At 42.1% G+C, this 25217-nt stretch overlaps 1 protein-coding gene across 1 annotated transcript in view; it reads right to left on the bottom strand.

Annotated features, from left to right (window-relative positions):
• Positions 1–25217, bottom strand: part of F13A1 (coagulation factor XIII A chain) — a 59358-nt gene that overhangs the window by 10663 nt on the left and 23478 nt on the right. The window contains exons 5-12 of the mRNA XM_059836235.1: positions 23174–23292; positions 17576–17683; positions 14884–15058; positions 11039–11177; positions 4674–4777; positions 3777–3865; positions 2651–2804; positions 1788–2075 (exon numbers count right to left, since the gene is read on the bottom strand). Coding sequence (XP_059692218.1) covers positions 1788–2075; positions 2651–2804; positions 3777–3865; positions 4674–4777; positions 11039–11177; positions 14884–15058; positions 17576–17683; positions 23174–23292 — 1176 coding nt within the window. The remainder of the gene's footprint in view (positions 1–1787; positions 2076–2650; positions 2805–3776; positions 3866–4673; positions 4778–11038; positions 11178–14883; positions 15059–17575; positions 17684–23173; positions 23293–25217) is intronic.

The raw sequence follows: 25217 nt of genomic DNA, 5'->3' as shown, positions 1-25217 counted from the left end.
AAGCTGTGTTTTAGGTAATAATGCCTTACACAACCTTTGATGCAAAAGCAGATGTAAGACTGAATTTTCCCCTGTCAAAGAAGTGGCACAGAATTTAGACCAAGCAGTTGAAATAATTGATTTTTTTACTGTACCTATCCAAGTCTCAAAAAAGTTCTGCAGTATTTCTGATCAAATATTTAGTAACTGATGCAAGCCAATATAAAACCCCACACTGTGTTTTGATAGGCTGTATTGGAACAACCCAATGCAACCCAGAGTCAGCCCATTTCCAGACCCCTTGCAAATGAGTCAGGGAGTTAGAAAGAACCAGCAAGCAGCTGTCAGGGCTTTGTTATAGACTGGAAATGGAATTTTTATTAACCTTCACCTGTAGATACTTGTAAGTTGACTCCTACTTTATGGAGATCGATCAGCTCCAAATCAAAATGTGCAGTTTTAGATGATGCTCAAAGTGGAGGATTTTTTTTTTTTTTTTTGAAGGCACAGCGGGAACCATGATTCCACAGAGGCTTCTCACTGAGATAAAACCTGTCCTCTTTGAGGAGAGAGGGCTCACAGAGTGTCCTGAGCTGGGATGAGATAGACAAGGCAGATGAGAAAGCTCAGAGGTCATCCAGGGTTGCTGTGATCCAGCACCAGACCCAGATCAGGAAGCCTATCCTTTGGCCTCCTAAAGTCCTGCCACTCCTGCTGCGCTCAGCAGAGATTGCTTTTGCCCAGTAGCAGCATCAAGAAGGCAAAATTATTGCTCCTGACTTTCTCACTAGGGAACTCAAGTAGAGGATCCTCTGACTTAGTCTCCATAAGAGCATGATCTTATCACTTTTGCTGAGCTGGAGGCACTGACCCAAGAGCACAGGCCTGTCAGAAGAGCAAGTGATTAGCAGTCACTTCTTGCTGGAGAAGCCAGGGATCTACAACCAGCCTGCTCCACAGTGCTCTGGAGTAGAGCAGGTCCTCCACACTTGCTGACTGTTTTCCGAATGGGGCTGCCATGGCTGACAGGAAATAAATTCGTTATGTCCAAAATAAAAAAGGAGAACATGCCTTTTCCCTACTTTGAGTAGTGCAAAATCCTGCCCTCAGATGTGTGAGCTAGGCTGTCAGGAACTGCTTTTCTCATGAGAAGAGGGAGGCAGGATCTCCCCACCGCAGTCCAGAGTGCACTAGGAAAAGCGAACACTGCATCTGTAAAGATAACTCACCACTGGGGCACCTGCCCAGCTGACAAATGCCCCTGCTCTATAGTGTCACATTCTAGATACAGATCAACATTTTAGATCGCTGTAAATATAAAATCCTGAGGCACCCAGCCCTCCAAAGCCAGATGTGCACTTGGACCCACTCAGAGCTTGTCAGCTTCTTTCAGGTAAGACAAGATATTCGCCTTTTTGTCCCTGTAAATGACAGCCTGGGGATCCAGAACTTTCCTTCACTTGCTGAGATACTGCTAGGAGACTAAAGGTATGAAAAACAATACCTTGCAGCTTAATACCAGCACTCCTTTGCTTTTGTACTAAATAAGAAAAAAATAACAGTTCCCAGACATGCAGCTTGGTGTAAGAGAGCATTGTGCAGGGAGCAACAGCCTGAAGAAAACAGTCTTAGCTCTAAACGACACCTGTGGCAGGGCCAGAGTTGGGAGTGGAGCCTCCTGATACCCAATAGAGTATCCTACCCCTCGCTAGTAGAATTGGCTCTACCCATGGGTAGAGACATTGGTGACAGTTAATGACACAAAGAAAAAAAGCTAGCAGGTTTGAAAACAACTATGCAAGTCTTACATGAAGAGGGTTCCAGTTTTGCACTGAAAGAGTGTTTCTTGAATTCATTTTTTACGACTCCTGTATAAAACACTATGTTGCCTGAAAGGTATGTAGTAGCAGTGTAGTAGTTGTGACTTCTGTTCCTGAAAGTTATAGTGACTTTAAAGTCACTGCCAAGGACCGCTTTTTGCACTTGGAAGTCCATGTCAACATCCGTCTGTGGCTGATACACTGTCGCTTGGGTAGTCTGCTTTTTAACACCGTACATCACAGCAGTCTCAAGAGCTAGTCTCTCCTCCTTTGAGCCTAGAAGTGAATGAAAATAAAATTTAGAAGGGAAACAGGGGTACTGCATTAGCCCACTCACCAATCACAGGGGTGCATCTTCCATAGTGTGTGGTAGCTGAAAAGAATGGATGAAGACAGTGAACCTTCCCGTGGTGAATTTAGTATCAGGAGAACCTCACAACTTCAAAGTGAGGGGTCTCAAAGATTCAAGCCATGTCAGGTAAATTGACCTAGCTCAATTGATATTAATGGAGCTACACTGATATATGCTGTGCAAACATCTGGCCTGTGTAAGAGATGTCTAAACATCTGCACAGAAAGCCTTGAATTATTTTGAATGCTTTGAGTTACTCCATGACTACCTTTTGTTTTCACTACAGCTTACTCAGTCCAAAGCATTTCTAAGTAGCAAAGTCTGCTGTTATCAAGGCATCTGCAGTGTTTCCACGGTGGAGTTACAAATAAAGAGTTCCAGAGGGCACCTTGGCAGTTTTTCATGCAGCTCCTTCAGTACCAGAGATCTATAAATCCACCGTCCAAGATCTGACTGAGGTAAATCTACATCAGTATGGTCCCACCCCATTTCAGGTTACCTTCTTGGAACTTGTACTCCTCGGTAATGTCCATCATTCCATCACCCCCAACTTCCTTGGTCACAATCAACTGCCCAATATGGGTTGTGTCAATTTTTTCTATCACTTGGGTTCCATCTTTCTCCCTTCTTGAGTAAACAATATCACCATTCACCTATAAAATTAAATGAAAAAGGATTGAGATACATGGAAGTAGAGAGAGGAAGGGAAGCCAGCCTATCTCCCCTCAGAATAACGACACATTGACCTGAAGTCCCACTGGCATTGAAGTCCATGTTTAAAATTAGTCATATGCTGCAATAATGACTGGATTAATTTTACTATTTGCAGCTCCAGAACAACAGACAGTGTAAACTTGAGTAGGCTACAGAGACACTGTTTGGACTTGGGGAGCATGATTACACATTCCTTGCACCAAAAAGCTTTAGACCATAGAGAGAGGAATGCTTCATACATAAAATATCTTTATTTTCTTCTGTCCTAAGCTATATACAATTCAATTAGAGAGACTTGCTCTACAGCTGCTGCAATTCTGGGCACACCAGCTCTGGTGGTGCAAAAGGTTAAAACTCCAGACCAGGCCCTCTTGCTCCTCATGGAGATATTTCCGTTTCAGATCTGCCAGTCAAACCACGCACGTGAGCTCTCCTTGACCCACTGCAGCCAAAACGAACGTGGTGAGCAAAGACGCCTTTAAAATCACTGCATCCGCTTTGACTGAAACAAGCAAGAGAGCCTTAACATAAGCAGCTTTGCTGGCAAGCCTGAGAAGGAGGTAACAGTTAACAAGGGATGAAGATGAGCAGCTAGAGCTAGTGACTCATTTGCCAGCATAGCTGGAATCTGGGAAGGATAACTGACCACAGCCTGAAGTTTCATCGGAGCCAGAGTAACTTTTTCTGCTTATTACACTGGTGAGCAGAGATTAGAGAAATCTCTGTCATTCATTAGAGCCATATCACACCTACTGGCCTGCATGTCAAAATGTAATTATGAGAGTTTTCTTTGACGTGGAGTATACATGAAATAACTTCACAATCCATAAATTGTAGTGGAGCCCTATCTTCTGTCTCACCTATGGTCCCACTGATACCACTCAATGCACTAAAAATTTTCAGGTCTGTACCTCAGCATAGACAAAAGGAGCATCAAATTGGAAGCAAACGTGACCATGTTTAATGGCTTGAACTGAGGCTGGGCCACACCTGTACATACCTATGGGGAGAAGAGAGATCAAGCGAGAGATTAAATTAATTAAAAAACATGTCAAAATGTTATATTTTCTCAAAGAAAAAGAATTCTTTGGGTTTGGTGAACTCTTTTAATAGTTTACAGGAACTCCTGACCAAGAAGTGAAAAGCTTAACTTCTGTTACCAGCCCTCTAAACAACACAGGCTCAAGTCTGAAACAATCTAGTGGTTTGGTACCTTAATGGCACCATAAAGTCCACTGTAAGTCTCAAGTGCTTGAAACGCAGTTACACCTGGTTTTGGTTAAAGCAGATAATTTTGGGAGGGCTCAGTTATACCACAGACTGAGAAAGATCTCACTGCAAATTTGCTAAGAATACCTTTTAAGAACTGCAAAATTAAGGACTGGGAAGAAAGAACAGTGGCTTTTCACTTTTTCTCTCCTGCCTACCGCCTGCTCAGGAAGTTTAGTAAGGGCTGCAGACATAAAATGAAGGAGAATTAATTTGATTAGGCTCCTGTATAGGTTGTCTAAAATTTTAGAAGCCATCTTTTGGCAACAGGACTATGTCTCTTCTGTACCAAGCAGGGCCCTTCTCATGCAGGATTTTGTGCACATGCATCATAAGCAGTGTTATAATAAGGACAGACTTATTTTAGAGCTCAAAACAAATCAGGAGAAGTCCCTGAGCACAGGTGAGTGTGGTTATCTGGTGCAAGAAGTTGTTACCAGCCATACGGTGCCACTGGCTCAGCTATCGTCAGCTCATTGTTTGCCACAAAGAACCCAAGTGTTGGGAAGAGAGCTAAGGAGGACTTCAGGCAATATTACCATCACTGGTTTCTTGGGGTGTCCCATCAACAACCTGCCATCCTCCAAAACCAACAGGAAGATCAGGTCTGGTCATCCAAGCTTCATTCCAGCAATGATAGTTCCTTAGACAAGAGATGAGACCAGAATATTAAATTATTGGAAAGGAGCATACAGACTAAAACAAACCTGTGTTTTTATGTCCTGCCATTGCTTCAATAACAACATTTGCCAATTTGGGGGTGAAAAAGTCAGCTTTTTTAGAAAACAGATTTTTAGGTCTAAAAGTTTGGTACCTATCTGTTAAAACCTGAAGGCCACAATCCTTCATTGTAGTTTCTTGACTGCAAGTTGAAGAAGCTTTTTGATTCTTCTAATGTGTTCTGAATGCAAATGTCTCAGAAAACTTTTCAGTGCTTGGAGATTGTTGGGGTATATGAAGAGCTACACAAACTACAATCCCTTTCCAGCCAGACACCTCCACTTCAGTGTGCCTGCTAAAGCAAGCTTTGAATCTTCTTCAAGCCATTGAAGCATGGTCTGCTTTATAACTATTAAGACTGAAGCTTTGGTGCCTCTTCTGAAGAGAGTTAAGGATCAACTCCATAACGTCCAGTTTGTAGCTTTGTTTTCATGGCTCAAACCAAACATGCTTAGCTGGTTTCCATGTTGGTTGAGAAAAAGACCCTGCATAGGCTTTATAAGACTATCCTCATTGTGGATTCCTTCTAAGGCCTTCCCAGTGTGTCATGCCAGTGAGGGAGGTCAGATCCCCTAGCACATACAGCTTTCTACAAAACCCACCTACAGCCACTGTGGGCCAAATCTTGCCTTTAGGGCCCAGGACAGTATGGTGAGAGGTGAGTTTCTGAGAGGGGTTCATCTAGGTGCTCAGGGTTGAAATGCCCTCACTTGGCTGGATGCTCAGGAAAAGAAAAAACCATTACAGCACCATCACAGTCTCCCCAGAATGTTTCAAAGATGAGCAGAAAAGAAAGCCAGAACTCGTAAATTCCTGCAATACTACCGGCACTCAAGGAAGAGCACAAGCAAGAAAAAAAAGACAATCTAGGAAGAGGGTCCTGCAGTAAAGCTAGCAAAGTGTTTGAATTTAATTACTGCAAAAAATAAAAGAAGGAAGGAGTAGAGAAAGGGGCAATTTTGGTTGCAAATTATACATATCCTACAGCAGATATGAATAAAATTACATCTGTGTAGCTGCTGATACAGCCCCTAGTACACGCAATAATATTAGCAACCAAAATGGGGATTGTTAAACTCTGACCATTTCATTAATAATAGGTGAAAACCAGCCATGGAGCAGAGTCGGAAGGATCTGAGGCTTGTCTAACAAGACTTTTCAAAGTGGAAATGAAAGCTTGGATCAGGGTGAAACTTGTCAGTTAGGAGAGTTAATGAAGCAGCACTACAGAAAAAGGAATTATTCAAGGAAAATGACACACACTTGAATATTTGATGCTGCTGAGAGTAGTCAATGCTGAATCATGCTCACAGAGCTTTGCTGAGGGCTACTAGAGAATGGGGACGCACGTTGTGGTAGGTGGATTTTTGAAAACTGTTATTCCAACATGTGAGAGAGACAATCCCTTCCCTGAAACCTTCACTGGTTCACTTTGAATCAAACTCAGATGTGTCACTGGCTTTGTGTTCTGTGAAAGAAGAACCTGAAGAGCAGGCAGGAGGGAAGGATGATAAAACCAAGCTGGGGATAACAGTGCAGAAAATGGCAGCTCTGCTTCAATTCTGTAATTAGGTAATGCAGTTTTTTCTATATTTTTTCCTATACTCATCCTAGGGGACAGAACCTTTCTTACTAGTATCTATTGGTGTAGTGTCGGGCACAACAGGAAGGCAATTTTTTTACGTCTGCTGCCATGCAAATAACAAATACACTTAAGGATATTGCATGTGAATGGACAGAAAGACATTGCTTGTAAAGCACATGAGCATTAAGGAAAGGGGGATGAGGGGAACGTTTCCCTCTCCAAAATGTAGCAGAAACTTTTCTCTGGTAGAAGTGAGCACAGCTGAGGAGCTGGCTTCCCAGCCATAATTTGTTAAGCTGATTCTGTAGTTCTTGTATTCTACAGCAAGCCTGAGACATTAAAGAAAGCAAGAATGGCTATACAGATCAATGTAGTGACCATTAAATATTTACAGAGATAATTACGAATAGACTAAACAAAGCGATGGGGAAATTAATAAAAGATGACCAGGTGGGTTTTATGCCTGGAAGACAATCTAAGGGTACTTCGTATTGCTTATGAGACAGGCACATGCTGGAAACAGCTGCTGCCCTTTCATTAGCTAATAAGCTCAGGCATTGGGGTTGAGAGAGACACTGATAACATTAGTGAGAAATTAGAGAAAATTGAGCTGGAAGTGAATGGGAGAGCAGAGGTCTCAGAAGGGCTTTCTCCATGGGCCTGGTCATGGAAGAACCCCCATGGGGCTGGGTGACTTTGAGCAAGTTTCTGCTGATGTAACTGAGGTTGGTCTGCTTGGACCTCACACTAGGAGTGAGTCTTGATTCCCATCCAAGAGAACATCATTAAGAAAGACAAAGAGAACAAAGTAAGGGGACAGAAGCAGTGCTGGTGGGCCCAAATCCAGTCAGCTTTATAAAAATAACTTTTTGCAAAGTCTGTGTAATTTTGTATATGTTTTGTTGTTGTTTCCTATCCTGAGGGAGAAGATGATCTTTAATAAAAATAAAGAAATGTCAGATAACATTCAGAGGGAGCCCCACACTTGGAGATTGATTAGACTAAAAATCCTGGCTCCAAGTATCCCTGAAGTCCGAGAGTATTTAAAACTTGAAGACAGATCAGCTCCAGCAGTACAAGGCAACAGAAATTATATATTAATAAAGAAAAAGAGCTTTGCTTCCAGTTTTCAGGAGATTATAAATAAAAGTGAGAAATAAATATTAAAAAATCATTATAAATATCTTGAGCTCGTCCTTTAAAAAAAAAAAAGAAAAGAAATAAAAGAGACATTAAAAATAAAATCAAGGTTAAGACACAAGCCTTTTAAAGTCAGCATGTGGGCTACCATGGAGCAGTACAGAGTAATGAAGAGAAAGGACACAGAGGAGAAATGAAAAGAGGTGTGTATTATATTAAATCATGCCCAAAGGGTTATGTGCACCATGTACTAATAAATGGACCAGGAGAATGAAAGGATGAACAAGGCAGTTTGAAAAGTAATCAAGCCAAAGAAAAGCAAACATAAGATGGGAGGATGAGATGCTGGTGTGAAGTTGCATACGGATTTCAGTGGAGCTGATAGTCTGGCCCTGCCCCAAAAGAATGGAAAAAAACATGGATCAGGTTAGGAGAAGGGGAGAAGAAGAAAAAATGAGACAGTGACACATCTGAAGCATGGCAATAGTCCACTACTGGGTATATATGGACTGAGCAGTGAGGTGGCCAGTCACTGGGCCTTGTTTCACATCATTTATAGGTAGAGGAAATTTCAGAAGAGTGACTGTTCCTTCACAGCTCTGTGAGCCGTAGAAGGACCAGCCCCATGAGACGTACTGAGGTCCTGCTGTCACATAGACCAGATGCAGCTTAGCAAACTGGGAACACCCAAGGATCCTAACAGGAGGGAACAAGGCAAATAGCAGGACCACAACCCTGGACTTCAGGAGAGTAGGCTTTGGCCTGATTGAGGTCCTGCTTGGAAGAATCCCATGGGATGCAGTTCTTGACAGAAGATGGGTCTAGGAGAGCTGGTTGTTTTTCAAGGGTCACCTCCTTCAACCTGAAGAATGGTCCATCCTTACGTGCAGGAAATCAACCAAAAGTGGAACAAGGCCCACATGGTGAACAAGGTGGTCCCAACTAAACTCAAACATAAAAAAAAAGTGCACAAGAGGTGGAAACAGGGACAGGTGACCAGGGGAAATATAGAGACACTGTCTGAGCATGCAGGGACAGGTTTAGGAGAGCCAAAACCCAGATCAAATGGAGTATGACGTGAACAGCAGTAAGAAAGGCAAGTACATCAGTATCAAAAGGAAGACTAAGGAAAATGTGGGTCTGCTGCTGAATGAGGCAGGGGACCTGGTGGCAAAGGACTAAGAAAAGGCCAAAGTATTCAATGTTTTCTTTGCCTTGTTTTTTACTGCTAAGGTTTGCCCTCAGGAATCACAGCCCCTGAGACCGATGTGGAAGTGTGGAGTAACGAAAATCTACCATCTGTAGAGGAGGAACAAGTTAGAGAATATTTAAACCAACTGGAGACATAGAAGTCCAAGGGATCTGATGGAATAGACCCAAAAGTGCTGAGAGATCTGGCCGATATCATTGTAAGACCATTCATATCTATCTTCAAAAGGTAATAGTGACTGGGGGACGTTCCTGAGGACTGGAAGAAAGCAAGTATCACTCCTTTCTTCAAAAAAGAGAAGGAGTACCCAGGGAACTACAGGCTTGTCAGCCTCACCTTGATCCCTGGGAAGGTTTTAGAGCAAATTCTTCTCAAAAACATTTTCAAACATATTAAGGACAAGGTAACTGGCAGTAGTCAGCATGGATTTACAAAAGGCCAGCCGTGTCTTACCAACCTGATAGCTTTCTCTGATGAAATGAATGACTGAGTGGGCAAGGGGAGACCAGTGCATGGGGGTTGGTTTCCTTTTTGACTTTAGCACCATCTCCCAGGACATCCTCATAGACAAACCATTGAAGTATAGACCAGATAAGTGGACAGTAAGGTGTATTGAAAACTGGCTGAACTGCTGGGATCAGAGGCTTGTGATCAGTGGTGTGAACTCCAGCTGGAGCCTAGTCACTAGTTGTGTACCCCAGGGGTTGATGTTGGGTCCAATACTGTTTAACATCTTAATTAATGACCTGGATGATGAGACCCACTACACCCTTAGCAAGTTTGCTGATATAGAAAACTGGAAGGGATGGCTGATACGTGAGGAGAGGCTGTATGTGAGGAGAGGCTGAGAGAGTTGGGACCGTTCAGGCTGGAGATGGGAAGGCTCAATACAATTTATCCATGTGTATAAATGCCTGGTTAGGGAGTAAGGCAGAAGAAGACAGAGCCAGACTCTTCTCAGTGGCCCCACTTGACAGGACAAGAAGCAATGGGCACAAATTGAAACACAGGAAATCCTGTCTGAACATCAGCAATCACTTTTTTACTGTGAGAGTGGTTGAGCACTAGCACAAGTTTCCCAGAGAGGTTGTGGACTGTCCATCCTTGGAGATATTCAAAACCCAACTGGACACAGACCTGAGCAACCTGCTCTAGCTGACTCTGTTTTGAGCAGGGGGGTTGAATGGCTTCCAGGGGTCCCTTCCAGTCTCGACTATTCTGTGATACAAGCTTCAGATGTAAATGAACCTAATTGTTTTCCTTAGATTCCCTCTTGGTAGCAGATTATGGAAATCACATAAAAGAGGTTACAGCAACAGGTTCAGTTACTTCCTCCACCACAGAATGGGTTTATTATAGTTTTAATATAAAGACTTAAAGAGATTAAGTTGTTAATGAAACATGCTGATGAGCAGCTATGCTGATGAGTTGAAGATATCATTGACACAAATCAGGTACATTAACACTGAATAGGACAAGTATCTCCTGAATATAGGAACATAGAGGTCACATTAACTGCTTCACTCTGAGAAGGAGAGGCTTGAGGCCCGATAACCCACACATAATTTCTATGGAACAGAGCATATAATCAATATATGGTGCACTTCTCCTGTCAGACAGGAGACAGGAAGAGTTCTAGGAGCAAAACAGAGGACTGTCTTCTCCAAAAGAATACGTAGACTCCCATTTCTTGTTCCTAGGGAGATTTCTTTTTATAAGTCTGGTGATAGCATTTCAGTAATTTGTATGACACCTTGGCTTGTTTCTTTTTCAACTGAACTGGGTTTATTTTGGAAAGTACCTATTTGCAACAATGACTGCATGTACACAATGTAAAACCAGCCTACAAATATGGGAACTGGGCAGAAGCAGAGCAAGAAGGGTGTTTTTCCATAGATACTGAGGTATCCCTTTGAGCCTGACTCCAGACTGATGGAAGTGCCCATCCTACCCCTTTACATTTTGAGAAACGGCCTGGCCCTAAGGAGCACAAACTCATTCCAGCTCTCCTCCAGTGTGCTTAAAAGTGCACTGTATGGTAACATTAGAGTGGGATCCCCTAGGCTTTGTCTCTTTACATGACAAGCACTTCATATTAGTCAGCCTACTAACAATCCATTCATTCTGTTTTACACAAGCTAGCAGTGTTCTTTAATGCACAGAGAAGTAAATAAACCACAGGCATTGCTGTTATGTTTTTTGCTACTTACATAGTTGACACATTAAAGGCATTTGTCAGGAGAACTCACCAGACAGAGTCTTTTGTAATTTTGGTGTCTATTTTCCCTTCGTCATCCAGAAAGAAGTCCAACTGTAAATTGGCATTGTTATCATGAGCAGAAGAATAGTTGGTAACGAGTCTTGCAGGTATCCCCAAGCATCTCAGAACTGTGGCAAAGAGAGAAGTGCGATGAGAAGGACAAATATGAAGACTGTGGTCATGGATGACAGGATGAGTAGAGAGAAACTATTAATAACTAGAATAAAATCAGAAAACTCAGTCAAATCAACCCAAATAATTCCTCCTATCTGTTTTTATATGGAATATATTAAATATTTTATTTGGTCCCAAAATGATGAGCCTTCAAGATATGTAATAGCACAACATTTATAACCTAAGCAGCTGGTTACCAATAGTTTTAGAACAGTCTTGCATAGTGACCACACTGTAGCTTTCCAGGGCAAATCTAAGTGCAATGGGTCAACTGCATGACCAAATGTGGTATAAAGAAAAATAAGTTTAAGCTTGCAAGAAATGCAAAATGTGTTAGGTCTCCTGGTATCCGTAACCCCGTAGAATCACGAGACTGTGCTAAAAAGAAAATTAATAGAAACTATCCCCTTTTGGCTGATTTGGAGTTTTCCTGTTTGATATCTGCCATCAGAAGGGATCTGGAGAACAGAAAGAATAAAACAGAAAATTATTGCTAACAAGGGGGAAAAGCTGCATTATTTGCATGTGAAACGTCATAGCTAGCGAGTCTGAACAAAATGCATTACATGATTTGTATTGATTGCTAAGTAATAGTATTTTGGAGTCAACAGTCCCTTCCCATAAAGGATCTTAAAAGGAGGATACAAAAAAAACCAATCCCCTACCCCTAAATCTCAGACCATCGCAATGAAGCACTGATGGCTCTTCTTCCCATTTGACAAGTGGTAAATTCGGCAAATGTGGAAACAGTACGGCTACAACTGAAGTTCAGTAGTGCATCATTAAGCTTCTGTGTTTATGGTGCACCCTGGCTGGTAAATAGGTGTGGAGCACGGCCCCGAGGGGAGAGGGGGTCTGCAGCATAACACAACATCTAGCTTCTCAAGATGAAATAATTTGTCTCTCAGCCAAAAACGTTCCTGTTTTCCAGTTTAGGAGCCAACATGTTTCTACAGAGAACAGAGTGGGTTTTTTTGGATAGGGAGAACATTTTTATTGAAAATCCTATTTAAAAAGAGTTCCGATGCTGCAATGTTGAATGGCCCTTGCTGCTACTGCTGGGTTTTGTATATTCATTAGTGTCACTACTGTGACTCCCAATAAAGTGTAACACTGCACATTCATTTAAAGTTCCTGGATGACAAATTACCTGGATACATCCAATACCATATGTACCTATTGATTAAACTTAATTCAAGTGCCCTCCCAGGCTTCCAACACATGAGCCATCAGGGCTCATTGAAAATAATTTGTCTGACAATTTCAAGATTAATGACCATTTTTCAGAATGTTTTAGCATTTTTAACGGATGACTATCCAGAGTGTACAGTACAGTAACCTTGGAAAGCTGGACTGGTCACAATGATAAAACATTGTCAGCTGAGAAAGAGTCAAAAGCAGCTCAAAACAACCCTTTTAGTTGCACATGACTGTTCGGACCTTTGCTGTTCTCTCTGTGCAGTGGTCAGCAGCTGGATGTGTCAGTGGCTACATATCAGATCAGCCACTGGACAACATTTTTATTTCATAATGCTCAACAAACCTTATACTTCAGCAATAGTTGCAGTACAAAGTGGCAGGTCTCTGCCTTGACTAACTTAGGCAGCAAACCAAGTCTAGTTTTGCCCCAGATAAATACGCCTCTCCATTTAACACAGCAGGCTCTGGGCCTCTGCTGTGTCACCCTAGTTTCACAGTGGCCTGCAGGCAAAATAATGCATAGTGGTGATTAGTGGCCACTGCTGGGGGGAAGGTGGGAGAACTGGTGTGTGTGTGTCAGCATGTGATCTAGAGAAATCCAGATGAGACAATGGGCAGAGAAGACAAAGTGGGCTGTGGAAGCCACTGCAAGGAATTGCATCCATACGAAACGTTTGCAAGAGCCTTTTCGAACCCATTGCGTAGTGCAGAGGCTGAGGAGCATCAAGTACAGACCACGCGACCTCAGGCAGTGAAGGAAATAGACATCTCTCACGTTCTTTGTATGTGGGTGGTTGCCCATTATCCCACTGCAACCAGGAATAAAATGAACCATTTCATGTGTAGAAGGACAGAGCATCTGCCAGCACCTCCCCAAATCCATACAGGAACCTCTCCAGATATATGAAAGAGAAGCAGAGAAACCTGAAACTGTATCCCCCACCGCAGCTGTGAGAAGCGTATGCCAGCAGAAGGCTAGGTGGTCAGAAGACAGCTTTATTTCTGAGGTCCTTACTGTTTTGAATAGCTTTTGAACTACCTCAGGTAACCAAAATCAGTTATGAAACTCAATTATCCAAATTGGAGGAAAACTGTGTACAAAATGAAACAAACACATACAGAACAGGCAAAAATAAAGTGAAAATGCAGAGAAGTCCAGGGCTGCCTGAGGGTGAAGAACCAGTCTTGTAACTTGTGATTAATTATTTAATTTCCATGTTTGCTGCAGAAGATGGGTGATTAATATCATTCATTTTTGATAGAAGTATAATGTAAAGAGAAATACAATGCGATTCCTTGGACAACAACATGTGACTGTATTGAGACAGATGAAAAAGGGGAAAGGTTTCTTGGAGAGTTTTTCTGTAATTTTCTTTTCACATCTTAAATACAAGGACCAAAGCTTAGACCTTCAGCTGTGGATGAAAAGTACTTGATGAAAAGTAGTCTCCAAGCCTGCAGAAATACCCATTGTGTCCCCCTGGTCATAAGCTGATCTGGTACCCCCCAGTTTGATACTTAAATGTGTAAGTTGTAAGTGCTTCTAAGGAAGATCATATGGGCTTAAGAAAGACACTTACTTTTAGTTTCTGTTCAGCTGCTTCTATTGGCCAGTGCCATAAGCATAGGAACTGCTTGACTGGCTCTACATTGGCACTTAAGTATTGCTTCTAATGTCTGGTCCCCATTATCTGTATAATGCACACTCCCAGAGTCTTTCTTGACTGCCAATATGCTGCAGTGTGTTCCAGTGTATTAACAGATGATGCTGTTAGAAAGTGCTAGACAGTAAAAAAATTGGACCAATCCAACACTGCTTTCCCTACTGGGTTTTACAACCTGCAACACCCTGTTTGCTGAACATTGGAACTCTAGTTTGATCAAGTGTGTTTAGACTTAACCTTGTAGTGTATACAATTAATAAACCAGGCCAGCATTTTTCTCATTGTTCTGGTTCACAAACTTCATAGAAAACATTAACAGTGCTCAGTATACAGGTGCTGGGGCAGTGCACGCCAATTTTGCTAGGAAAAATCCTCGCTAGGTAAGATTTGGCCTTTCTGGAGCAGAAACACCATCACATATCCCATATTGGGTAATAGTGTCATGTTGCTGGTCTAGGTGACAAGCCCCCTCTTCATCTCAGATTTCCTAACAGAAATGTGGACTGTGCCAAAAGACTAACTTTCTCTCTCCCAAACTTACCCTCATGAGTCACTGAATACATTTTACTGAACGAATAAATATTTAACAGATTTGTGTGGAAGAGCAGCTGAACTGAAGGAGATGCTGAAGGTTTATTTAAAGACCATCTATTTTAGCCATGTATTTTTAAGTATCTCTACTATTTACTCCTGAACACCACAGAGCCAGGAAGTATTTTAGTTAGTTTAACCTAAAAGCTGTCTCTGTTATGCAAGAATTGCATAGCAGCGTGGAGCTTTTCTCACTGATACCTACATGTATTGAAGACGCCGGCAAAGACCCAGCACTGGCCATATCGCACGGGTTGCTTAGAACTGTAATATTCCAAGAGAATGTCCACGCTTCCTGTCCAGGCTGAAGGTGCGACACCGTAAGTGTACGTATTGTCCCAGGATCCAGCAATCACACCATTATCATCCCTGGAGTTGATCTAAAGACAAAGGAAATGAGCATTAGGGATGTCAGAGACTGAATAATAAAGAGCTCTTTAACCCAGCAGACAAAGATAGGATGGGAGAGACTGAATATAGCCAAGTTTAGGCTAGAAGTAAGACAGAAATGTTTAATTATGAAGGTAGGAGATTAATAGAACAATCTTGCTAAGGGCCATGGATTCTCCATCACTGAACAATTTTGAATGAAGGTCAGACACTTAAAAATAATGGTGAAATTAAATCACCACACTGAGTATCCATGTTGCCAGTTTAGTGAGTTTTATTAACATTAAACATGCTTACTGCTCTGTATTTTTAATAAACATGATCAGTTATACACTGATAAGCAAGCCTCAGAAATATTAAGCTGGATTCTTTCCTAACATTGACTGTCTGTATCAGCCCAGAGATTTTAATAAAATCACTCCTGATTTACAGTGGTTTGAGAGGAGAACCAGTCCACTGTTATTTTTAGAGTAGAAGCTAATTTCTTCGGTCCAGCACACATGAAAACAAGAAGGAATTTGCTGTGTAAGTTTTCCCCTGGTAAGATTATACAAAGCAAGGAGTTTTGCTGACTAATGGCTATACTGATAGGCATTAACGAGCAATACATCTCCTAGCTGCAATTTGAACCAAACCAGTTGAGGCTGTGCAAAAAGCTCATTCGCTCTGTACATTTTAATTATGCTAATGTGGAACAGATACACACCAGCCAAATAAATCACAATTCTCATTTAAAAGCTTTTGGCTGGACTAACTACTGTTTTATAATTAGCAAATCGACTTCCTGTGAACCCTAGGACTGAATAAAGATGAGTATTCAGAGTCATAACCAAAGGGTTAAGGGGTTGTGCCCATCTCACTGTTGTGGGAAACGTGCCAAGAAAAGAGGCACTTCAAAGACAGGGCAGCATGTTGATCTTCAGGCTCTCCTCTGGCTGTAAAGAGAGGAAGAATGGGGCGACTCTACCTGCTCTGCAACGTCAGGAAGCCTCAGTAGGATCCCAGCATGGGGGCACCTCCTCAGACGAGCTCAGCTCTACCACACTTCAACTTGAGTAAGAATGAGGGTAAGGAACACAGGTTGGACTTCAACAACTCCTGGCCACTTCTTACTGAGGTCCAGATTTCAGACAGCCAAAACTCCCACCCAGCTATGGCCTAATCCTGCAGATTAGACCTAAAGTCCATTGACTCCTGGATTTCCAATGGTGAACTTGTCCACCTCCCTAAAATGATTGAGTGGCTCAAAACCTAAGTAATATCCAAGCCCTCTTTGGGTTCATAAACTTTGTGCTATTCTGTCTTTAGGGTTTCCACAGTCCCAGCATGAGGGACCCTTTACATCTACTAGTCCAGTGATAAGGGATCCACATTCAATTCTTACTTCTATCTGAAGGTCTGAAGCCATATTTCTAATGTCTGGGGTGAAAGAACTAACTAAAAGGTTGAAAGAGAAAGAGAAGTGGAAGTGTTCTCAATACTTCTTGCTGAACATATTCTATTTAACATGATGCTATGCAAGATTCAGCATGTGGCACTGAGAGGCTGGAGATCCCATTTCAATGTCATATTAGACAAAGAGCTCATTCTCTTAAAGCCTGGGCAAATGCTGTAATAAGTGAGTTAAAGGATCATCCGTCTTCAGCAGCCATGTGCTGTGGACAGTCTATTTTAGTAGCTGACTTGGGAGAACATCTAATGACTCCATGACTAGAGTATTATTCTGGGAAGCAGAAGGCATCAGTTCAGACCTCTATAAGGCAGAGGAGAGGACTCGGCCTCTGCCTTCCACATTCTGGATGAGTCTTCCATCTTGACTATTAGGGATGGGGCTGCTCTTGCACCCACAGCATGACTCCTGATGCCTAGCAGCCGGAAAGTATGGAGATGTGGAAAGTCTTCTCCTTACTCCTCGCTTCTGGTTATTTTAGGTACTTCCACTCTGAGTGCAGTAAGTTTTGTGGACCCCATGTTCAAGAGGACAGCTCTCACAGGGTTTTCTTCTGGGGCCAAAGTAGTGCACATAAATGTTCTCAACCTGACGAGGCCATTCAGGGCTTAAAAATCAGACACAGTAACAACCACCATTGCAGTGTCTTAAGACCCCATTGAGGTTAGTGCTGGAGTCCACATAAAGTCTCTCAGTTCCCCATCCCAAATTCCATCCATCATGCCGCCTTATTGTCCATGGCAGAAGTAGCCTTCTCAATTATCTCAGCTACCAGAAAGTGAGCACAGTGTCACAAGTAATGCAATCATGCCTAGAGTGCAATGTCTAAAAGGGGCTTTCCTACCAGTGAGGTACCATTCTCAGGAAAAGGGGAATGAGCCAATGTAAGTATTTCACCTTTAGTGGAGTGAAATAAAATGCTAGACCCCAGAGGTCAGAATGGACAATTGATCTGGCACATGTTGGAGTGAGCACATTGGGGCATGAGGGCCAGATAAATCAACTTGGCTTTGATTTACAAGTCTCTTCTGACACATATCAGGCATCCATTACATACCACTGCAGAGGCAACACGGCAGATTTTGATTGGGTTTCCACGCCCAGAGAGCTCCAGTTCTGCCTTGTCCATCAGGAACAGGCAAGCATCCAGAATGTTTTCTTGAAACTAGACAAAAGAAAATAAAAAGGGAAACAGAGGGAAAATTGAGGCACTTTTTATTCTGGAAAGCAAAGGCAAAGGTATTTTTCATTGTTGTTATAATAGCTGATCAGATTCAAGATCAGCTGGTCAAGTCAGGTTCTCTGTTTAAAAATACAACTTTTCTTGTAGAATAATCATCCATGTATGGCAAAAAAATGTGAGAGGCTGTGAGGGAAAAGGGAGTGTCATTTTCAATTCAATCTCAGTCTGGTTTCCAGAAGGTTGAAATGACAACACAGCCTTTCTGACAGGACATAAAATTTTAAGTGCTAACAAGTATATAATAGGAAGATATTATAATAATAACTACAAGAAGCTAGTCTGCTCGTGGAGGACTTCATGTCCTTCACAGATTCCAGACCTATTAACTTCAGGACTTCTCTGACGCAGCCAATGCAATGCTGGGAAGTTGAACAATAAGTGGTTTGCCAAAGTTAATTTGAAGACACTTACATTTTAAAATTAATTTTTAAATCTGTTTAAAATTGACAAGCCAAAAGCTGATTATATAGATTAATTCTGGTCTATGAAACTTAGACATCAAAAATACCAAGTGACCTAAAGTAGTCTTCTTCAAAAATAGAGTGAAAAAGTACAGTTTCTTCGATCCAGCATGAACAAGCACAAGAATGAATTGAGGGCAGAGGTGCCTAAATAGACCAGAAACCATTTGTCACAGAGCTTGCCCTGCAATGTATTTCATTTTCCTTAGAAGAAACTGCATAGCAAAGGAAAATACCTCTGTCCCCTGGAAAACAGTAGGAGACAGGGAAACGTACATTAATAAAAAAATATCTTCTAGATACACAATCTTATATTAACATTCAAGCCTGTGACAGAAACTCCATGGAGCTCGTCCCCTTGCTGTGTTAGGTTTTATGTTCTATGCTTGCATCCTTAAAGATATGATTCATGCTAACAGCATTTTTGCTTTCATGCTGCTACTAGAGCTGGATTGATTTTGCAACAGTCTCCAGCCTGGCTTAGGGCTCCTTGGCAGATAAGGGCAATCTGAGTTTTGCCTCCTGAAGAAAGTGAGCAAGAGCTCAGACCAAGCTGCTGCTTTGCCAGCCCAGGGAGAGGCAGAGGAGAAGGGAGAGTGAGGCCAGAGAGCTGAAAAGGAAGACCCAAAGAGTCAAGACTGCTGCTGATGCTGCAGGGAAGACAGGGGTGTTTGGAGTGACATCCCAGGCAGCAACCAAGCTCTGGCATAGGCCGAGAAAGTGGAGGCACCACCAAGTTTCACCACCCTTGACCATTTCCTGGCCAAGGAAAGTCCTTTTCTTTGCCTCTGCCTCAAGCCTGCATGGCTTTCTTTGCTCAAGGTACCACCGCCATATGGATCTTTTTCAGAAAACATCCTCCAAGGCAGCACACCTCTCATTATCACCCACACTTCCATTGAATTACTTTCTCTGGAGCAGACGTTCACTAGTGAGTAACACCTTATAGTCTGAGCAAAACTGAATTCATGGTGTTTGAGGAAAGAGGGATCAGTGTTTCCCAGGGACCGACTCCTAATATTGTATCATCCCTGGGAAGCTGAATAATTGCATGGTAGACACTCCAGTGCACTCCACTGGTATGTGAGGTAAATAATCTTGGGTGAATGACTGTGCTACGCTGACCCTCCTTCCCAAGGAGAATCCTCACAACAGATAATGTAAACTCTGGGCCCTTATAGCTGTCCTTCCTGCTTCAAGTTCACTTTTCTTCTGGTCTCGCCCAATGATTTATCATTTTCACGAGGATCAAAATCTGCTTTCTGCACTTCAAGTCATCAGCAGTGCCTAAAACCTGTGTTAAATCAATAAGAAGTTTACCCTGCAAATTAAATCTTTCTCATCTACAGCTTATGAGACGCTGTCAATCTTGCCAGCATATACAGAAAGAATAAAGAGGAAAGAAATTGCTACCAGGGTTGTTGCTTTCCACCTTAGCATTTACAAAATGACATGAATGCTTGTGAAATGACTGGATTAACAAGAGAAGAGATAGGACAAGCTGTAAAGTCTAGCTGCCTTACACTGTTGCAGTAGCGTAGGATGCAGAGTAGCCTTAACTCTAAAGCCAGTTTTGCCCTTCTCTATCCAGGGATTTAAAAACATTAAATCAAACTAAATCAGTTTCCTGCTCTCACTCTTGGCATCAAAATGCTATCTAGAGGGAAGTGGAATAGAAACACAGCACCTGTAAGGCTGAACACCCCTGAAGTGTCAGAGGAACCAGAGCAGCAGTAGGCAGCCAGGACAGGTGAGTGAACTTGGGGCAGGCGCAGGCACTGCCTGCTCAACACAAGCTGAAATGGACATCAACTAAATTCAGGACCAAGAAACTTTGGCAGAGCCACCTGGGAAAGACTGCAGATGGAAAACAAGGCATGAGAAAACACACAGGCAAAGGGGTTCTGTCTGTACACAGACGTGCACTGTGTTACAGAGCAATGCATTTAGCCGGGCTGGCCTTCAGTGGGCATCCTCTTTCATACTCACGTGTTTCTAATAGATGACCTTTCATTTAAATCAAAGTAAGAGGGGCTGTATCACCTTTTGCACTGTTTGAATTAGGGCTGTATTTCTCAGTCAGTTGCAGGCAGATGTGATCTCACGTTGCCTATGGTCTGATCTGACCAAATGCACATGCCGCAAAATTACATGTGCACAGTGGGCTGCAAAGCTAATGCAGCTCAATGTGTTGACATGAGACAATTCGCAATGGCAACAAGAACTCTATGCCCACCTGTTTTATTTTATTTTTCTCACAAGAAAACAACGTTAAATGATCAATATAGTATCCAACTTCTGACATTTCTCAGTTAGAGTATTCCTACGTGCCTAGATTTCTTCCAAAGCCAAATTTCCCCTGAATCCCCTGTGGGCTTTTCTGAGTGACTGGCTATTTACGCTTTCTTAGAGGAAAGGCATCACAGTCATGTTACAAGGAACACCTCCAACCTCATTCATTACAGCCATGTTTCAACTGGTCTGTTGTTTGTTCTTCCTTGGTCCATTTTTCTTGCCTTGCCTCCTCTCATGTTGATGCTGCTTATTAAAGACAGCAGCTGTGAGAATCATCTCCCACTAGTAACCCAGTTTTGAACTGTATGTTCCTTTTTAATTTACAACCTGAGTTAAAGCTTCCAGCTGTCATTGTTCAAAGCAAATTTTTATCCTAAGAATTTTACCATGCACAAGCCTATCTGTATTTTTGTATATGACCATATACCTTTCACCTCTATGACTTTATGTGACCTTATGCTTTTTACTTACACTGTGGTACAGGGCTATATATCATAAATACAAAATGCATACTTGTATGATATATTCATAATATAGGCCTTGCTGCTAGTACTCTTACTCTACTCACAGCAATGTTCTTATTCTTAACATCCAGGATTGCTGAAAATGAGGGACACGCACGTTTTTAATGGTTGGAAATTGTCAGGGTAAGACCAGAACCATCACATCCTCCATCTCACTGAAAGTGAGGGAACCAGAAGAATAATTCTCCATTGCTTTGCAGTTTGAGATATCTATTACACCCATACAAAATGATTGTTTCCTTTAAAAATTTTGGCTCGGGCCCCCTTAAGTGCATATGCCACACTCAGTTTTCACATGGGCAAGTGACAGCAAAAGGTGCACCACAGCACAGTGTGGAAATCGGGTCCTCCAATTTCAGACAACACAGGAATGAAAGTACATGATAAAGGGCTACGGAACAGCCCTAACCTCACAGACAGAGCTACCTCCTAGCAAAACCAAATAAATAACGCAGTTTCTCAAGGGAGGCTGGTGTTTGTGTCAGGAAGGTGCCAGATTTGCAGAATACAAGCACCTCAGGCCAAGCCACCATATGCCATAAATTTAGCATCTCAGGACATAAATCCAGCAGCTGGTTTAAGCAGCACCTTCCACTTTCAGCCACTCATTCCCCTCTCTCCCTCCCCCTTACATCTGTCACGGAGTGAATCCCAAATCTAGGAACAGAGCAAGCCCGAACAATAACCCAGGGGAAAAAAAGAAAATCAAGGAGATGCTTATTCAGCTAGATCAGCTCTCCAGTCTGATTCACTGCGCGGCTGCACAAACACTTGCAGGGGGAAGGAAGGGCCAGGAGGGGGCATTTTTGGTCAACTTAAATGCACACCCAGCTTTGGCCTCAGGATCTGGTTCCACATCTTTTATATCAGAGGCACCGTCAGCTTATGGAATTGCCCCCCCCCCCCCTTATTTAAGGGTTATTTTTATCTCAGTCAGGATGACAGTCAGACCCCGCGAATAACGGCACTGACACAACCAAAGGAATGGTGCAGAGGCAGGAACTCCCTAAGGCAGTGCTGCCGCAGGAAAAAAGATGAAATTGTACCCTTAGATAAGGAAACGAGAGATGTGAGTTCAAAGAGCTCTCCAGGGCAAGCATGCTGGCAATCCATCCAGCTCAAGCTTTGAGATTGTCTTTAGCTGAGGGAAAGAAAGCAACGCAAGAAGGCCCCTTCTGCAAGGCTGCGCCGGGGAGGTGCCATGAAAACTGAAAGCATCCGTCACTATAGCATTAAGGAAATACTTCAATACTTTCTTAATTGTGCTGTTGTGAAAATCCAGGAGGTGAGATGAGCAGAGTTCACCATGTCCAATAACTGTCCATTGGAGCCCCTCTGAGTGACAGCTAGGGTTAGTTTTGCTCGTTTTGATTCTGCTCCTTAATGCCTTTTTCCTGTTCTCACACAACAACTTAACTCTTTCATCCCATAGGGATTTTCAGGCTGGTTAGTGCTTACAAATAGATTGAGATAAAACAGGAAAGCAATAAGTCTGATGTTATTGAAGGCACATCAATACCACACACCAGCTTGGTGGGGGGTGCTTCCCCCAGGCTGCAGGAGGCCACTGGAGACTGATGTTGTCAAGTCCAGGCAGCAAAAGGAGAGGTTCCCCACCTTGTCACTGTGGTGAGGGTATTAAATCCCAGTTTGTCATAGGAACCCTGTGACAAGCTGACCTCCGAGAAGATCAGAAGTATTCCCACCAAGCTGCTAAAACTAAAAGAAAGAGTCAAAAAGCAATACAACCTATTGCTGAAAAATGAAGGGGGAAAAAAAAATCTCTACTCTTTCACCAAATCAGTTTGATCCTGAAGCTGCAACAACATAGCAACAGAAATACTACTGCACTGTGGAAACCTCAGCTAATAATTATAACGTTCAACAGGCAGCCTCTTAGTATCTGAAATATACCCCTAAAACAAGATCTTTAAATATCAGCTATTAAAACATTGCTTTTCTGGATTAGACATATACCCACTTCATACAATTTTAAAATTATGCCCCTTGTCTTTCTGAAGCGGAGAGACCAATAATGCACTCCAGAGCCCACAGTCTCAACCACAGTCTGGTGTCAATTAAACTCAGTTGCTTTCCTACTGGGAGCAGAAGAGAAGGTCTAAATAGCTCACCTGACCGTAACTCCAGCTTCTTAATTTTATGTCGTTGATGTTTCCATGGAAAACAATACCAACTTCATTCAGGACGTATTCTTCCCTTTCCCTCTCATCATCCAGATACACAGCATCCTCTGTGTCAGTTTACCGAAAATAAATGTTAACACAGTCACTTAGTTTTCATATACAACAGATAAAAAAAATCTTAGCATATAATACAGTCATCTTTGATGAAAAGTACCCCTCTTCCATCAAACAAAGCATTACTTGCTTCATCAGAGTACAAGACCAAGGAAGTAGTGACCCCAGTTAGAAGTATGATACACAACTTAAAAGCATGCAAGATGTAAAAATGCTGACAACTCCTGCCTGTTTTCTCAGGATCTGTAAAGTATGATTAAAATGTCACATCTTATCAAGAATTTTATTATTACTGTGTACCACTAATTTAAAAGTTGAAGCACCATGACGCGATTCTGCATCCGTACAAACAGATCAAAGAACAATTTCAAACCTATTAATGTTAATGGAAACCAGCTCAAGTTGAGAGATCTAAAGAAAAATCTGTAGTGGATTAAAAAAAAAAAGGAATACAGTTTTTATAGTGTCTTAACAGGAGGGTTTGATTGCTTTTTCTGTACGTAAGTTATTGGCTGGAGTATGCCTCCCCCATGTATCTTGACTGACCAGCTAATATGAGGAGAAATTCAAGTGTCCAAGTGAAAACTGGAAGTAGTTGGAAGAGATCTTTATCAAACCATATACAAAGGATATATCCTAGAGTGGTCTTACATCAAGAGTCAAGATCGTATGCATGGACCCTCACCCTACAAACATGAGTCACATATGTAAATACCCCATTGTTAACATTCATAAATAACCCTGAATGACATGAAACTATTCAGATGTTCTCAGGTAAGTATGAAGCAGATTGTGATTCTGTAAAGCTAGAATAGTTGAAGATTTCTTTCCTGTGCCAATGCTTGTATTTAGAGACTAAGAGATACAGCTTAACAATTAATAGTATGGGAACTAAATTAATTTGAGGAAATCAGTAATGTAGTACCAGATAGCAAATTAAAGGGAAGCAATAACCTCTGATAGTTTGATACGGGCTAGTACAAAACTACCACTCACTGCTGCCACAGCAGATTTCTTCAACATCCCACTACAAAATACTAGAGGACCATTTCACTTTTAAAAGCCTATTGATTTTCTGTATTTTGTTGAAATGCAAATCAGCTTTGTACTTCCTCGTAAACCTCATCCTCAAAAGCTTCTTCATTTGCCCATAAAACTACAATTTGGCTGAAAATAAGCTAAAACCTGGGCCATCTGAAAAAAATCAATGGCAAAACTCACACTGGCTTCAGCTAGGTGAAGGGTTTTGCCAGTCTACGCACCTGACCCTGCTGGAAGTTTTGTTTTCTCTGAAGATATATTTATACCTCTATGTCTATACATACAGAAGGAATTATGCATAGATATGTAACATAATGACCTCCACATTGGTGTGCAAGGAATGATAGGGAAGCAGGTGTTAGATGTACGAAGGCTTTATTGCATTTGAGGACATCAGTGCTTGCCATTATGCTTTTGACAGGGTTGCTGTACGGGCTCTGCAGACTATGTCCAAATCCGAGCAAATGGAGAAGGGGCAGGTTTTATCAGGTTGTCCCTAAAGCGGGCAGGTCTGAGACCCACTCTTGCGTTTGGCAGGGTGGTGGTATTCACCCAGCTTCTAAGGGCTGGGCCATCAAGAAGTTTCTTTATAGGCTTATCACTACCCATGACCTAGTCAACCTGTACCCAGACACAAAGCAGAAGATCACAGGTTTATTATATTCAGAGGCTACCAGGTGAAAGAGAGCATTAAAACTTGACAGTGAATCAAAAAGCTGTGGTCATTTATGCCAGCAGGAACTCTCATACTTATGAAACTGTATATTACATGACTTTCTTGAGGTCGAGCTCCCTCCCTAAACAAGTTCTGCATAACATCCCACTAAAAATGTTGCCGATGTTACAGATCATCTATGCCCTGTTTCATTAGGCTGGA

The sequence above is a fragment of the Gavia stellata genome, chromosome 3, assembly GCF_030936135.1.
Source record: "Gavia stellata isolate bGavSte3 chromosome 3, bGavSte3.hap2, whole genome shotgun sequence".
NCBI classification, from domain to species: Eukaryota; Metazoa; Chordata; class Aves; order Gaviiformes; family Gaviidae; genus Gavia; species Gavia stellata.
Note: the sequence above shows the minus strand (reverse complement) of the source record. Positions and strands in the feature narration are given on the sequence as shown.